This window comes from Geotrypetes seraphini, chromosome 5, assembly GCF_902459505.1.
Source record: "Geotrypetes seraphini chromosome 5, aGeoSer1.1, whole genome shotgun sequence".
Classification (NCBI taxonomy): Eukaryota; Metazoa; Chordata; class Amphibia; order Gymnophiona; family Dermophiidae; genus Geotrypetes; species Geotrypetes seraphini.
The window spans coordinates 42,919,238-42,933,662 of NC_047088.1; the positions used below are offsets into that span (position 1 = coordinate 42,919,238).

A 14,425-nucleotide genomic window follows, 5' to 3' on the forward strand; every position below is an offset into this window, starting at 1 on the left:
CTTGCGGCTGAAGCTAGTAAGGTACTGGCAGGGTGGGAGGGGAGAGAGGATCGCTGCTGTGGGGTGTTGGAGGGAGGATCAAGGATTGCTGTTGCAGAGTGTTGGGAGAGAGAGAAGCTTGCTTGCTGGCTGCCGTGAGGTGTTGGAGGGAAGGGAGGGACACAAAGGATCGGCATGGGTCACATATATAAGTCGACCCCGGAGTTTTTAGGGCTTTTTTTTTAATACCCTAAATTTCTCGACTCATAGTCGAGTATTTACGGTGATCCATTTCTGTAGGTGAAACTTGTTGATTAGAGTTTACTATCAGGGAACTTATTTTATGTGGGCATTTCAGGAAATTTCAGTGAGAGGGATCTAATGTTTCCATAGTCTTGGGAATGAATGGTTTGTTGACACTGATCCAGAAGTGTCAAACTATAATCCTGAGGGGCTATAAACCAGTTGGGATTCCAGAATAAATAGATTTGTATGCACAATATCTATTATGGATATCGTGAAAACTACACCCATTTGTGCCTTTGAGAACTGCAATTGGAAACCCTTGTTTTAACCAGTTTAGAGGCTGACCAAATTTCAGTTTCAGTTAGGATACCGAATCAGCCCAAAACCTGTTTTGTGCCTGATTTCAGCCAAAAGGTTATTTTAATTTTTGGCTGTTTTCTGTTTCAGCTGATAATGTGGTTTCTGTGGAAGCTGAAAAGTAAACTTATGCTTTGTTCCATTTGTCTCTGTCCTCCTCCCAGATCCCCTCCAAGTGCCTCCCCTTACCCATAGGCTGCCTTGGGTCTAGTTTATAATCCTTGGTAGTCTAGGAGTGTAGTTGGATAAGAGCGATCCACAGTTACTCCTGCCTCCAGATCTGCTGTCAAAATGGCTGCTGTGACTGGGGCCTCACTCCTGCTGTGACTACACCACTAGACCACCACGTAATGTAATGTAGTCTATGATTGCAAGTAATGCAAGTGTGATCTTGCACAATAGTTTATGTGGTAAGTAGAATTAATAAGTAGTAGTAATAGTAAGTTGAGTGATCCAAATAAATGTTTTTGATACAAAAGTTTAGCAGGAATGTAAGTCTGTAAATTTGAGATAAACAGCTTAGGAATTAATTTATCTGTGACATTATGACATCAAAGCTGTCCCTCCAAGTGTGATGCAAAGTCAGCTACTGTAAAAGCACTGTGGTTATTAGTTTCAGTTCAATGTAATGGGTCATGGATTTGATATGCCACCTTTCTATGGTATAACCAAAGTGATTTACATGTACAGGTTTACATAACATAACATAACATAAGAAATGCCTTATATACAGGCTATGTTTTGCTTGGAAATAAAATACAGTTTTTCATTATTTAAATTACTGCTTCTGGCTTGGATACTGTGAGTTTAGCAAAGGGATACAAAATGCAAGCTCTGAAAATCCCCAGTTCCCTCACTGGTTCATATTCATACAGTAAAACTTGAGTTTTCGTTTTCAGTTGAAACCAGGTGTTGAATTTCAGCTGCAGTTTCGGCCAAAAGCTGGGTCATATACTTACGTTGTAAATCGCCTCGTTGGACTTGGAATAGGACTTGGAGGCAGTCCATTACTGCTCACAAAAATTTGCAAAGATGGCGAGAAACATTGCTGAAAACAGAAATACAAAGTCACCTGCTTCAATCAAACTAAAAATAATGACATATTATTGTTCCTTGTTATGTCCTTTAAAAAAAACAGCAACCAATGACAGACTATTTCATTGTCATAAAAACAATTTGGCCAAATGAGACTACATATAGCTCCATGTTAATGGGAACAGCTCTGGCTTTGACCACTGCATGCATAGAAATGTAGTTCTGATTTCCAAATCTCTATACACCAGTGTACAAGTAGAACATTTTCATTTTAGGATTTCTCACCATTTGATTTGTTTCACTTTGAAACAGTGCATACTATTTTGAGGTAATTTTCTGGCTTTTATATCAAGTGGTCTGTCTGTTTGTTACAATATTTTTATATTGCTAGTTAAAATACTGGGTTATATTTGTTGCTTTTGTTTTTCAAGAAGCTTTATTTTTTGCTGTAGTTTTCTCCTATTTCAAAAGGTGTAGAGAGATAGTATTCTTAAAAATAAGAAAAAATTACTTCAAATCCCAATAACAGGTGAACACAAATATAGGACTACACACAGAAATCAATGCAATGGTTTAGATCTCACATAAAAAAGATTAGCTGATTATACTTGTGGGAAGGATTTTCTTGAAGAAGGATTTCTTGAATACTTGAAGGATTTTGGTAAGTCCTTCTGATTTCTTTCAATTGGTACCAGAGCTCTTAAAATCAGGACAGCTGGGTGAAAAATTGCATCACCAAAGTTATTCTCACGGTGAATACTTCTGCTTATGTTCAAATGGATATCCTAAATAACTGAGTAGTTGGTTCAGTCTTAAAAGATATATGCAGGTGAACTCCCTCCCTTGGTGCGGGATAATAAAAATTGAAAAAACTTGGAAAAAAAAGGCAGCAGAAAAGGAAGTGACAAGATTCGGTATTCAGCCCCGGAAATGGAAAACATCCCAGGATGAGGACGAACCAAAACTTGTTCACTACAAAGATATAGATCAGCAAGCACTTAACACAGGAAGCAAAGGTAACATATACATAAATGACAGAAGATAAATAACTGAACAGTCTATCTAATCTGCCTAATAGCTCATGTATTATACATCCATGGTTAAATTGTCTTTTTTCTTTGATATTTCTGGGACATAGACCTTATATGTCCACCCAGACCGGGGAGGGATTTCAAAGCACTGAAGCCACCAAAAAACTAACTTTAAGCAAAAAAACAACAACAAAAAACCCAGAAGCAGAGCAACATTAAAAGACCTGCTTGGACTGCTTGCAGAAATTGAAACTAAGGTCGTTTGCTGACTCTTAGCCTGGGAGGGGGGGGGGGGGGTGTTGCATGTGTTCAGAAAAGATGTGAATTTCTGCAACACCTGGCCTGCAGGTTGGGATTGAACATCTAGTGTCTGGAATCCGGAAGGGACATACTAGAATGCAGGTTGGCTAAACTGGTTCCCTGTAAAAGGATTGCCCTGTTAGCTACATACTTCTGCTCAGAGAGTCTGTGTCCCATGACTGCTGGGGACCTCTTGAGCACCAAAAAGCCTCTAAATATGGAAAAAATCCTGAAAATAATAAAGTTCACTCACAGTAGATCAGAAAGACATCTTCCAACTCATGTGTAGATGAAAAGACCGGGGAGCTATAACACAGCTCAGTGAGGAAGGAGGCAGAGCCAAAAAAGGTAGATGATGTCTTCTAAACAAGAAGCATTTATTATACTCCTTCCCATCTGTGCCTTCCTTTTTTTTTTAATAATAAAATTGAAATTATCTTCCCTTTCCTTCTGTATCAAGTCTGTTTCTATGTGGTTCATTTTGCGATTGGTTTTAATTCTTATATATTTATTTTAAATCTATTGTAAACCGCTTAGACGTAATTATAGGTGGTATATGAAATTAGAAATAAACTTGAAACTAGAGAATGACACGGGGATAAATTTTTCCCTGCTCTCGTAGAAACTCATTTTCCTGTCCCGGTAAGTTCTTTTCCTATCTGTGCCTCATTCCTGCAAGCTCTGTCCTCATCTGCACAAGCCACGAACACTTTAAAATCATAAGTGTTCGAGGCTTGTGTGGTTAAGGCAGAGTTTACAGGAATGGGGAAGGGACGGGACGGGACATGGAAATTGAGTTCCTGTGGGGACGGGGACAAATTTGTTCTCGTGTCATTCTCTACTTGAAACTTCTACACAACTTGCAGTTGGAGAGGAAAATAACACACTGGTCAAGACTGATGTATCTTTTGCATCAGAAGAAAACCATTACACATTTGTATAGAAATGGGCAAAAAGTAAACCTAGCCATCTAGGCATAGTCTAGAAGGAGAAAACAAGTGGGGAACGGGATAGAACACATCAACTTGGAAATGACAAATTTTATTCATATAATCTGTAATTACAATAAATACATGTATAAATACATGGATATAATGCCCTTTGTTTTTCGTGACCTGACACAGTCCATATTTCGGCCTCTAAGCGGAGGCCTGCCTCAGGGGTGTAGGAGTCAATCCACTAGATGGCGCTGTTTGACTGGAAATACAAATTCCAAACTTGTGCGTAATCTTATATGAAATCGAATTTAAAGCTCTGGAGGAACAAAAAGTATGAAGTAGACTCTCCTTACCCTAAACGTGAAAATGAGATGGCTTTCTTTCACCATTTTTGAAACCTCTCTATTGGGACTCCCTAAATGTTCCAATTCAACAGTATCCTTCAAGGATACTCCACACCGAATCATCTGCTCCTGGGCTCCCCCCCCCCCATCTTAGTTTAAAAGTACAACCAACAATGTCAGCCAAAATATGCCAATCAACTTTTTTTTTATCATGTATAAAACATATTGGTCTCCAAATAAAATTGCTAGAATTCTTCCACAAAAATCCTCTAAATTTGTGCTGATCTTGCTCCAAAGAACCTGACTCGCTCATTCATCTTTTATTCTACTGTTCCAACTTACAAATCTTCTAGAATTCCATTTGGCACAAAATTATCAATATTTTAGATATTGATAACTCCATATCTTTCTCACTCATCTTTCGCTCTTTTAACCTAGATATCAATATTACGGATAATCAAAGAAAACTCTTTAATATTACGATTGCTACTATCACTCAACTATTTGTAACTGGAAAGATAATACACGTTTTAACTTTACAGAATGGTGGTGCTATATTTGTTCCATATGAAAATATGAGGAAACCACTGCTATTAAAAATCATACTTTACTTAGCTTTTGTAAAATCTGGGTGCCTCTAGATAAATTTTGTAACAAAAAATAATTGCTATAATAATTATTCATATTCTAGTCTCCAACTATATGTTGCTTACAGCTTGTTCATCATATCAAATCTCTTGATAAGCACTAATATTTAAGCATTTATATATTTACACTGTCAAGTATATGTGTATTTCTACTGTTTTGTTTCATTTAAAACCCAATAAAATATAATGGAAAAAAAAAAGAAAACCTCCTTCAAACTCACGTGTAGAAGGAACAACTGAGGAGGAACTAAATTTAACTCCTTCTACATAACCCACTTGTCAAGACTCCTGCACCCTTCGTACCAGAAAAGCATATAATGTAATACTTTAGCACTATACACTTCTCCCTCCGTATTCGCTGTGATAGGGGATTAACAGACCCACAAATATAGAAAAACAGTGAATAACATTTTCCTATATTATTCGCTGTTTTCTATTAAAACCATCGTGAATGTGGTGAAACCACGAATAACATGGTGGGAGAACTGGCCTGTTCTTGAAGGAGAGGCAAAACATGGTGAAGAAAGTGCTGGGAATCAATTTTATCCATAAACGCTTGGAATCAGTGATTTCTCTATGCAAGCAGATGTAATTTGGAGGGGAGGAGCCTGTAAGCTAAAAACCGCGAATAATCGAAACCGTGAATGCTGAAACTGCGAATAAGGAGGGAGAAGTATACTTCCAACAAAGACTATTCTGAGCAGTTAATTTTTAAACAATTTGGGTATACTACTGCTTTAAAGACAGACTCTTATTAGGACAGTGGATCACCAGATACTGAACAAAAAAATTCACATTCACTCAGATAGTGAGGATTTGTAATCCCTATTAAAGGTAAGAAAAAATGTAATTTTTAAAAGCCTTTGCATTCTGTTTTCCATACCTTCCCTATTCCTCTGGTAGGAGAAGGGGCTGGAGAAACTGGGACAAAGTCGATTCGCTTTGGAGAAGTTGATTTGTCCAAATCATTGTCACTCTGTGCAAGTACAACATGATATGACATTATAACAAACTGCTGAACAGGTGGATTTCCCTGCAACATGGTGCTCTAAAAAACTGGTTAAAAGCTGAGCAACATGTAATTAAATCAATTTCTCCGTGGTCAATGATTGCAATGATTACACCAGAATTTAATGAAAGGCATTATTGATTAATAAGCAGTCCATAACCTCTGCTCATCACGAAACAATAATGCTTTCAGCAAAAGAAGAGACAAGTTTTTCCTCTAATATATATTTTTACATTTTAAAGTTTAATTTTACTTTATATTTTATGTTGATTTCACCCTTTTGCAACATTTAGGGCTCCTTTTACAAAGGTGTGCTAGCGTTTTTAGAACACGCACTAGATTAGCGCACACTACATGAAAAACTACCACCTGCTCAAGAGGAGGCTAGAGCGTGCATTTTTGCACGCGCTATTACACGAGTTAAGGCCCTAATACACCTTTGTAAAAGGAGCCCTTAGCCATCATTTTGCATTTAATATTTTTACTTCATTTTAGGCCATCTAATTGAAGGTCTCTTTCTCATACATCTAAAATCACTGGATATCCCTTGACCTCCGTTCCTTTGACCTGGTTGATCACTCTATACTTATATAGTACTTGCACTCCATCAGCCTCACTGGTTCAATGCTTGCTTGGTTTTGCTGCTACCTTTTAGGTCACATTTTTCAACTCTTATTGTCAATTCTGTTCCGATGTCTATTCTGTGACTTCCAGTGTATTCCAAGACTCAGTAATCGCCCCTACCTTATTCAACATCTTCCTTGCTTCTCTATTTAGCATTATCCAATCCTAGGGCTGCAACCCATTCTACTGTGCAGATGACACAAATTCTGCACCATGTCGCTAGTGCCAATTCCTCTTTATCTACGCTTAATGAATGTATTCAACTTGTTTACAAGTGGTTATGGGACAATTTCAAGTCCATTTACCTTTCCAATTCCTATACTCTAATTCCCTTCACTCACCACCCCACTGACAGCCATCTCCTCCCCTTTAATGATTCCATTAAGATCTTTTTTGTTATTTTTTAATCTAAATTCACATTCAAATCACACACTGCCACTATTCCTCTTTCTTTACCTAATCTGTGCTATCTATTACCTCTTCCCTACTCTTTCATTTCACCTCAACTACTGTCTCTCTTTTTGCTGGGCTGCCTTTCACTCACTAAAGTGTTTTTAGTTAATTCAACCCATGGCTGTTAAAACTATACTACTGCTGCAACTCAAACACTGACTCCCAGTCTCTTCCTGGAAATTATATAATACAAAAATTAATATTTTTCTGATTTTTAAAAAATTTATATGACAAAACAAAATCGTTAAGTTACCAGGCTCAAGTTCTCTTCCCATGACTGAGTCATCTGCATTGCCACTTGTATTTCCCTGCAAGTAAATGGGGATGAAACCATGAACCTTAGCTCAGAGTTTTATAAGAGGAAAAAACGTTATTTTTCCAAATATACTCACCTTTCATGTGCTGTTTCCCTATTTATCATCAGGTCTACTCCTTCTTCCTAATAAGCATTAAAATAAGCAATGAAAAAATACTATGGTAACTTACTTAAAACAGCAACAAAGTTGTAGAAATTTTATCAAGCATCCCAATAAAATTAAGAGACATTCTGAGTTTGACAGCATAGTTACTTACTTGTAGAGTTGTTCTTCAGGGAAAGCAGGATGCTTATTCTTAGTGATGGGTGATGTCTTCAGACACAACCCAGTGTAGTAACTAGACCCCAGCAACTTTCTGGAAATATGCGAGTGATGCTCCTTGCATGCGCATATCTTCCTGACCACCCTCAAGTGACCAGGTCAATCTGTCTCTATAGCTTATAGAAAGAAACTATAAGGGAAAGTGGGTAGGTCAGTCAGAATAAGCATTTTGCTGTTCTCAGAGCATACCTGCTACAGGTGAGTAACTTTGCTTTCTCCAATTACAGTGTTCCACACGGATGTCTAATAAATAAACTGAGTGCCCTCGGGATAGGTCCCAAAGTGACAGGCTGGGTCAAGAACTGGTTGAGTGGAAGGCGACAGAAAGAGTGATCAATGGAGATCGCTCTGAGGAAAGGGATGTAAACTGTGGTGTGCCTTAAGGTTCTGTTCATGGGCCTGTTCTATTTTAACATTTTGATAAGCGATATTGCTGAAGGGTTGTTGGGTAAGATTTGCCTCTTTGCGGATGATAACAAAATCTGCAACAGAGTAGATGGTGTGAATAACATGAAGAAAGACCTGGCGAATCTTGAAGAATGGTCTGAAATTTGGCAGCTAAAATTTAATGCTAAAAAATGCAAGGTCATGCATTAGTGCTGCAAAAACCCGAAGGAACGGTACAGTTTAGGGGGTGAAGAACTTATGTGCACGACAAAAGAGCGGGTCTTGGGTGTGATTGTATGTGATGATCTTAAGGTGGCCAAACAAGTTGAAAAGGTGACGGCGAAAGCTAAAAGATGCTAGGTTGCATAGGGAGAGGTATGGCCAGTAGGAAAAAGGAGGTATTGATACCCCACTTTCAAAAAAGATATAGAAAGGATGGAGTTGGTCCAGAGGAAGGCTCAATGTTCTCCCTTTATATGTCTTTATATTTTGCGCAGTCACTGTTTCTGTGGTGTTGCATTGTATGCAGAGTCTGGTTTCTTGGTGGTTCAGTTTAACTTTTGTCTACATATTTCTATTTTTAGTTTGTGATTATTCCATATTGGGCAAGGGTGTATCTGTGTTCTGTGTGTATGAAAAGGACATGGTTTTCTGTTAGCATCGACTGTGCAGGATCTCACTTGTTAAGTTTTACAATGCGTGTGTTGGTGTTCTAGTGCTCACTGCAGTGTTTAAGATGCTGCCTTTTCCTAGGTGCACCCTTGTTGTGTGACTCATGGATTATTACTAAAAATAACTTTTTTTTATATAGAGGGGGTTGTTAAAAAATGATCAGCACTGGATATCATATATACTAGGTATACCACTGGATTTAATGACCCTATTCTAACTTTACTGTTGACGTAAGTGGTGTTGTTTCTCCCCCCCCCCCCCACAGTATAAAGAATTAAAGTTGTATTAACATCAAGTAGCTTTCAAATGAAATTATAAGCAAATATAAATAAAATATTTTTAATACATTGCTAATTATTACCTGCATCTTTACCTAAACTGTTTTGCCCTAGCTCTCACTTTGATCTTTATCTGCTACTTTTTTATTTTGCTGTAGTGCAATCACACAGGTCTCCTTCAAGGCTCAGTAACACCTCTCCATAAATTATGTGGAAGAGGTCTGGAAGTGGGGATTGCATCTATTTCATATCCTCAGTGAGACCTCAGGAAGGAACCTAGTGATCAAAACATTATTAGAGGTGCTGTAGAGCCGTTTCTTGTATGACTGGATGAGCTATATTTATCTTTTTTTTTTTGTTACTTGTTTAAATTCATGCAGATATAAATGGCTAGATTGAACCTAATGACTTCATTAACGCATTTCCCTTTTTTAAACCTCTATACCAGGGCTGTCCAAGTCCGGTCCTCGAGATCTACTGGCAGGTCAGGTTTTCTGGATATCCATAATGAACATGTATGAGAGAGATTTGCATATCAAGAAGGCAGTGCAGGCCAATCTCTCTTATGCATATTCATTGTGGATATCCTGAAAACCTGGCCAGCCAGTATATCTTGAGGACCGCACTTGGGCAGCCCTGCTCTATACCATTTTTCCCTTAATAGGCATAAAGTTTTGAGAAACATATTGGTAGAACAATTGACTAATTCAGGTGAAACTCTTGAACACTATTTTAGGAAGAAACTTCGAATGCATGCACAAAACCACTCTGTTATGATGAAATTTTGTGTAAAGTGGAACAGCTACTAAGGGCTGGAGCTCACCAACTCTGTGTTCTAAAGTGGCTAGCACCAAAAATAAGACAATCCAGGTCAGTTACTTCAGGCTCAAAAGGAACTTTCATCAGCTGGGTAAGGATAACATTGAAATCCTATAACATGGTGGGGGGCTTGATAACAGGTTTTAACAAAAGCAAACTCTGCATGAAGTGAACTAAAGGCTGGGCAGAGATAAGTTTATCCTCTATAACAGTGTTTCTCAATCTTTTCAAGCCAAGTACCCCCTAAGCCTAACAAATACCAACCGATTACCCCTGCCCAATCTCCACCCCAGACTTGCCCAAACTCTGCCCCAAACCCACTCAAACTCCTCCCCTGACTCCACCTCCAATCCTGGAGAGCCAACATTAAGCTCTACAATTCAGCACTAAAAAAAGCAAGGATGAACTTCTACGGCGAAAAAATCTCCAGATCTAATAACCAAAGTAGTACACTTTTCAAAATCTGGCGCTCTCTAACCTCCAAAATAGACTCCACCTCTCTTCCCTCCTCCCCCTCTGCCGAAGTCCTAGCAGAATTCTTCAATGAAAAGGTCACTACCTTACGACGCACCTTCCCTCCTACAACTCCCTGGTGCTCACGGACTCCAACTCTACCCTCACGGCCTCTAGCTCTATCCCAGCCGACAGATTCTGGACTGCCTTCGAGCTCGTATCTGAATCCCTCATCCTCAAAATCTGTCTCAAACTGAAATCTTGCAACTGTTCTTTAGACCCTTTTCCCTCTTACCTCTACGAGGAAATACCCACTCTGGCCATCTCTTCCATTACCAAACTCTTAAACTCTGCCCTACATTCGGGCCTATTCTCCCCAGAAATGGGCCATATCGCCTTATCCCCCCTATTGAAAAAACCTGACCTCGACCCCTCTGCTCCATCCAGCTATCGCCCAATAGCAAATATCCCTTTCCTAACTAAGTTGCTCGAGTCCATCATTGCAACCCAACTCTCATCTTATCTAGAGAAATTCTCCATTCTCCTACCTTACCAATACAGCTTCCGCCCCAATTTCAGTACCAAATCCCTACTGACCTCTCTAATCTCCAAGGTTCAACAACTTCACTCCCGCAATAAGTTCGCCGTCCTCCTGCAATTCGATCTTTCTGCCGCTTTCGATGTCGTCCACCACGATATTCTAATTTACCAACTCTCTGAGATTGGCATCACCTCTACAGTCCTTGAATGGTTCTCTAAATTCCTTCGTTCCCGATCCTACACTGTCAATATGAATGGCACCTCATCCTCCCCCTGGATACCAACCTGCGGAGTCCCGCAAGGCTCACCTCTATCTCCCATTCTCTTCAACATTTATATGTCCTCTCTAAAACTTCTCCATCTATCCCCCCTCGAAACAATCTACACCTATGCTGATGACATCCTTGTCCTTCTCGAGACCGACTCGAACCTCACTAATCTCTCAGACAACATTTCCTCCTGTATCTCGAACCTCCAATCTTGGGCCCGCACCGTCCAAATGAAATTGAATGAATCCAAGACAAAACTTCTTTGGCTCGGCCCAAAATTAGAGCAGCTACCCACCTCATTTCCACTATCCTCTGGCTCCACTCTGCAGCTCGAATTCTCCAGCAAGGTCCTGGGCGTCATTATCGATTCTACACTGTCTTTCAATGATCACCTCAATTCCCTGGTAAAAAAATGTTATTTCAGCCTTCATATGCTGAGGAAAGTCAGATTTTGTTTCCATCAAAAACATTTTGCCGTTCTCGTCCAATCCATCATCCTCTCCAGATTGGACTATTGCAATTCTATCTTCATAACCCTAACAAAGAAAAACCTTCACAGACTCCAACGGATTCAAAATGCCGCAGCCAAGCTTATCTTTTCAAAAAGTAAATTTGACCACGTCACACCGCTCCTTTTCAAGCTTCATTGGCTTCCGATAATTTCCAGAATCCACTTCAAATGCATCTGTCTAACCTTCAAGATCATCCATGTCATCATTCCTCCATTAATCCCGCTCTCTTGGAACTCCTCAAACCCTAACGCCTCCAGACCCATCCAAAAATCGAAACTCTCCTTCCCCTCACTAAAAGGCATTTCTCTCCCAGGAAAATTAGGGACTTCCCTCCCCTTCAGACTCACCGAGCTCTGGAACAACCTTACCTTCCCTCTTCGGAACCTTAGTGCTCTCCAACCCTTCCGTAAACAGCTGAAAACCTGGTTATTCTCTAAAACCTAACATCCCTCCTAATTTGACACCCTTGCCCTCTAACCTCCCTCTTTCCTCTGTTCCTCTTCTAACACTTTCCATGGAGTTCCTTTCAAATTACTATTCATGTAAACCGTGCCGAGCTCCACGATTGCGGAGATGGTGCGGTATATAAACCTAAGGTTTAGTTTAGTTTAGTTTAATAGTACTAACTGTAATGCAATTTATTCCATCCATTTTTCATATCAATAATAATAAAACGCTAGAGCGCACATGCGCTCTCAAAAATTTGTGAGTCCTGGCGCCGTGAGGTGTGCTTCTGTGGCAACATTCTAATTGACACCTCACGGCGCTTGCAGGGGCTGGAGGCGCGTGCGCGCGACTGTGCTCTCTCCAAACCTCCCGGCTCCAGCGGCGTAGGCAGCACCAGTGACAGCAACCGAGTAGTGGACAGCAGCCCCGCTCCGGCCGTTGACCCTCCACAAATCTCCCGGCTCCAGCGGCGTAGGCAGCACTATAAACACGCTGCTTTGCGCCCTTCTACTGCCAATTTCCTCTGCCGGGTCTCTGATGACATCATCGGAGACAGACGCGGCAGAGGAAATCGGCAGTAGAAGGCCGCGAAGCAGCGTGTTTAAAGTGCTGCCTGCGCGGCTGGAGCCCCGAGGTTTGTCGGCGGTGGGAGGGTCAGGAGCAGGCCAGATCGAGCAGGACAACGGCAGTAAAAGAAGGGGGAGGGGCCGAACGGAGCAGGGAAGAGAAGGGAAAAGAAGGGAAAGGGGGTGGGGGAAAATGCTGCTACTGCTTCTGCACAGGAAAGGGGGGATAGGAGGGAAATGCTGTTGCTGCTTCATAGGGAAGTGGGATGGAAATGCTGCTGCACAGGGAAATGGGGAAAAATGACAGACAGACAGTGGGAGGGAGGGAGACAGAAAGAAAGAAAGACACAGGGGCAGGGAGAGGGACAGAAAGACAGACAGAGAAAGGGGGCCAGAGAGAGAGTCAGCGGGAGAGGGAAAGGGGTTGCTTTGGGGGGAGGGGTGTGCTGGGGGCAAACAGCTTTGCTCTGGGGGGGAAGACAGAAGGGGCCATGGAGAGACAGGGAGAGGGAAAGGGGGCTGCTTTGGGGGGAGGGGTGTGCTGGGGGAAACAGAAGGGGCCATGGAGAGATAGAGAAAGGGGGCTGCTTTGGGGGGAGGTGTGCTGGGGACAGACAGTTTTGCTCTGGGGGGGAAGACAGAAGAGGGCCATGGAGAGACATTTGGAGGGAGGTGGGTGCTGGGGGCAGACAGCTTTGCTCGGGGGGGAGGGGGAGACAGAAGGATACAGACAGCGGCCAACGAGAGAGAGATAAAGAAACACAGACAGACACATCTATTCTAGCACCCGTTAATGTAACGGGCTTAAAGACTAGTACACACAATATAATCTTATTAATACATAATGGTAACCACAAAATTTAAAAAAACATAAAGCACAGTGTACGCAGAGAAAATGTTAATTATCATTTCTATTTGGGGGTTTTTCAAAGAGGTCAAGATAGATGACTTTAAAATATGCAATGTCACCTCAGTAACAACTATAGAAAAATAGACAAATATAGTGCAAAATATAGACAGCAGATATAAATTCTCAAAACTGACACATTTTGATCACTAAATTGAAAATAAAATCATTTTTCCTACCTTTGTTGATTTCACGAGTCTCTGATTGCACTTCCTTCTGACTGTGCATCCAATATTTCTTTCTTTCTGCCTCCTGCATGCTTCCTCTCCTCCAGACCTCATTCCATTCTGCAATCAACAACTCTCTCTGTCCCTCTAGGAGTTCAACTTTTCTTCTTCTCTCATCCCCCAGATCATGTGCAGCATTTTTCACCACTGCCCACCAGCCTCATGCCCATTTCTCCTTCTATCACCCCTCTCCAACACCATGCCACATCTCTCCCTCCATCACTATGCCCAACATTCCTCCCCATGCATTCCCTTCAATCTATCTCTGTTCCCTCGCTACCACCATATCCAACATTTCTCCCTCTTATCCTTCTATTCCTCATGCATCTCTACCTCACCCCTCTCTATGCCCAATTTTCCTTTTCCTTTCCCCATGTGCACCATCTCTTTCCCAATTGTCTCTTTCTATTCCCTCCCTCCTATGTCCCAAGTTAATGCCCCCTTCCTCCCTCCCTTGTGTAAAACGGCCGCATTTACATGTTTTTCCTATTAATGCCCCCTCCATTCCTTCTGTGTCTAATATTCCTCCCTTTGCATTCCCTTCAATCTATCCCTTTTCCCTCTCCACCACCATATCTAACATTTCTCCCTCTCAGCCTTCTATTCCCCATGCATCTCTACCTCACACCATCATATCTAACATTTCTCCCTCTCAACCTTCTATTCCCCATGCATCTCTACCTCACACCTCTCTATGCCCATTTTTCCTCTTCCTTTTTGTATAGTGGAGAGTTTTGATTGAGTTAG

The 14,425-nt window shown here is 41.0% G+C and overlaps 1 protein-coding gene across 5 annotated transcripts in view; it reads right to left on the reverse strand.

Annotated features, from left to right (window-relative positions):
* LOC117360431 (protein FAM122A-like) overlaps positions 1 to 14,425 on the reverse strand; it is an 86,238-nt gene that overhangs the window by 34,279 nt on the left and 37,534 nt on the right. For 4 of the 5 annotated variants that reach the window (XM_033944149.1, XM_033944146.1, XM_033944145.1 and 1 more), the window contains exons 4-7: positions 7,356 to 7,402; positions 7,217 to 7,271; positions 5,761 to 5,853; positions 1,542 to 1,630 (exon numbers count right to left, since the gene is read on the reverse strand). In XM_033944149.1, coding sequence (XP_033800040.1) covers positions 1,542 to 1,630; positions 5,761 to 5,853; positions 7,217 to 7,271; positions 7,356 to 7,402 — 284 coding nt within the window. The remainder of the gene's footprint in view (positions 1 to 1,541; positions 1,631 to 5,760; positions 5,854 to 7,216; positions 7,272 to 7,355; positions 7,403 to 14,425) is intronic. The other variant, XM_033944147.1, reaches the window with a different exon arrangement.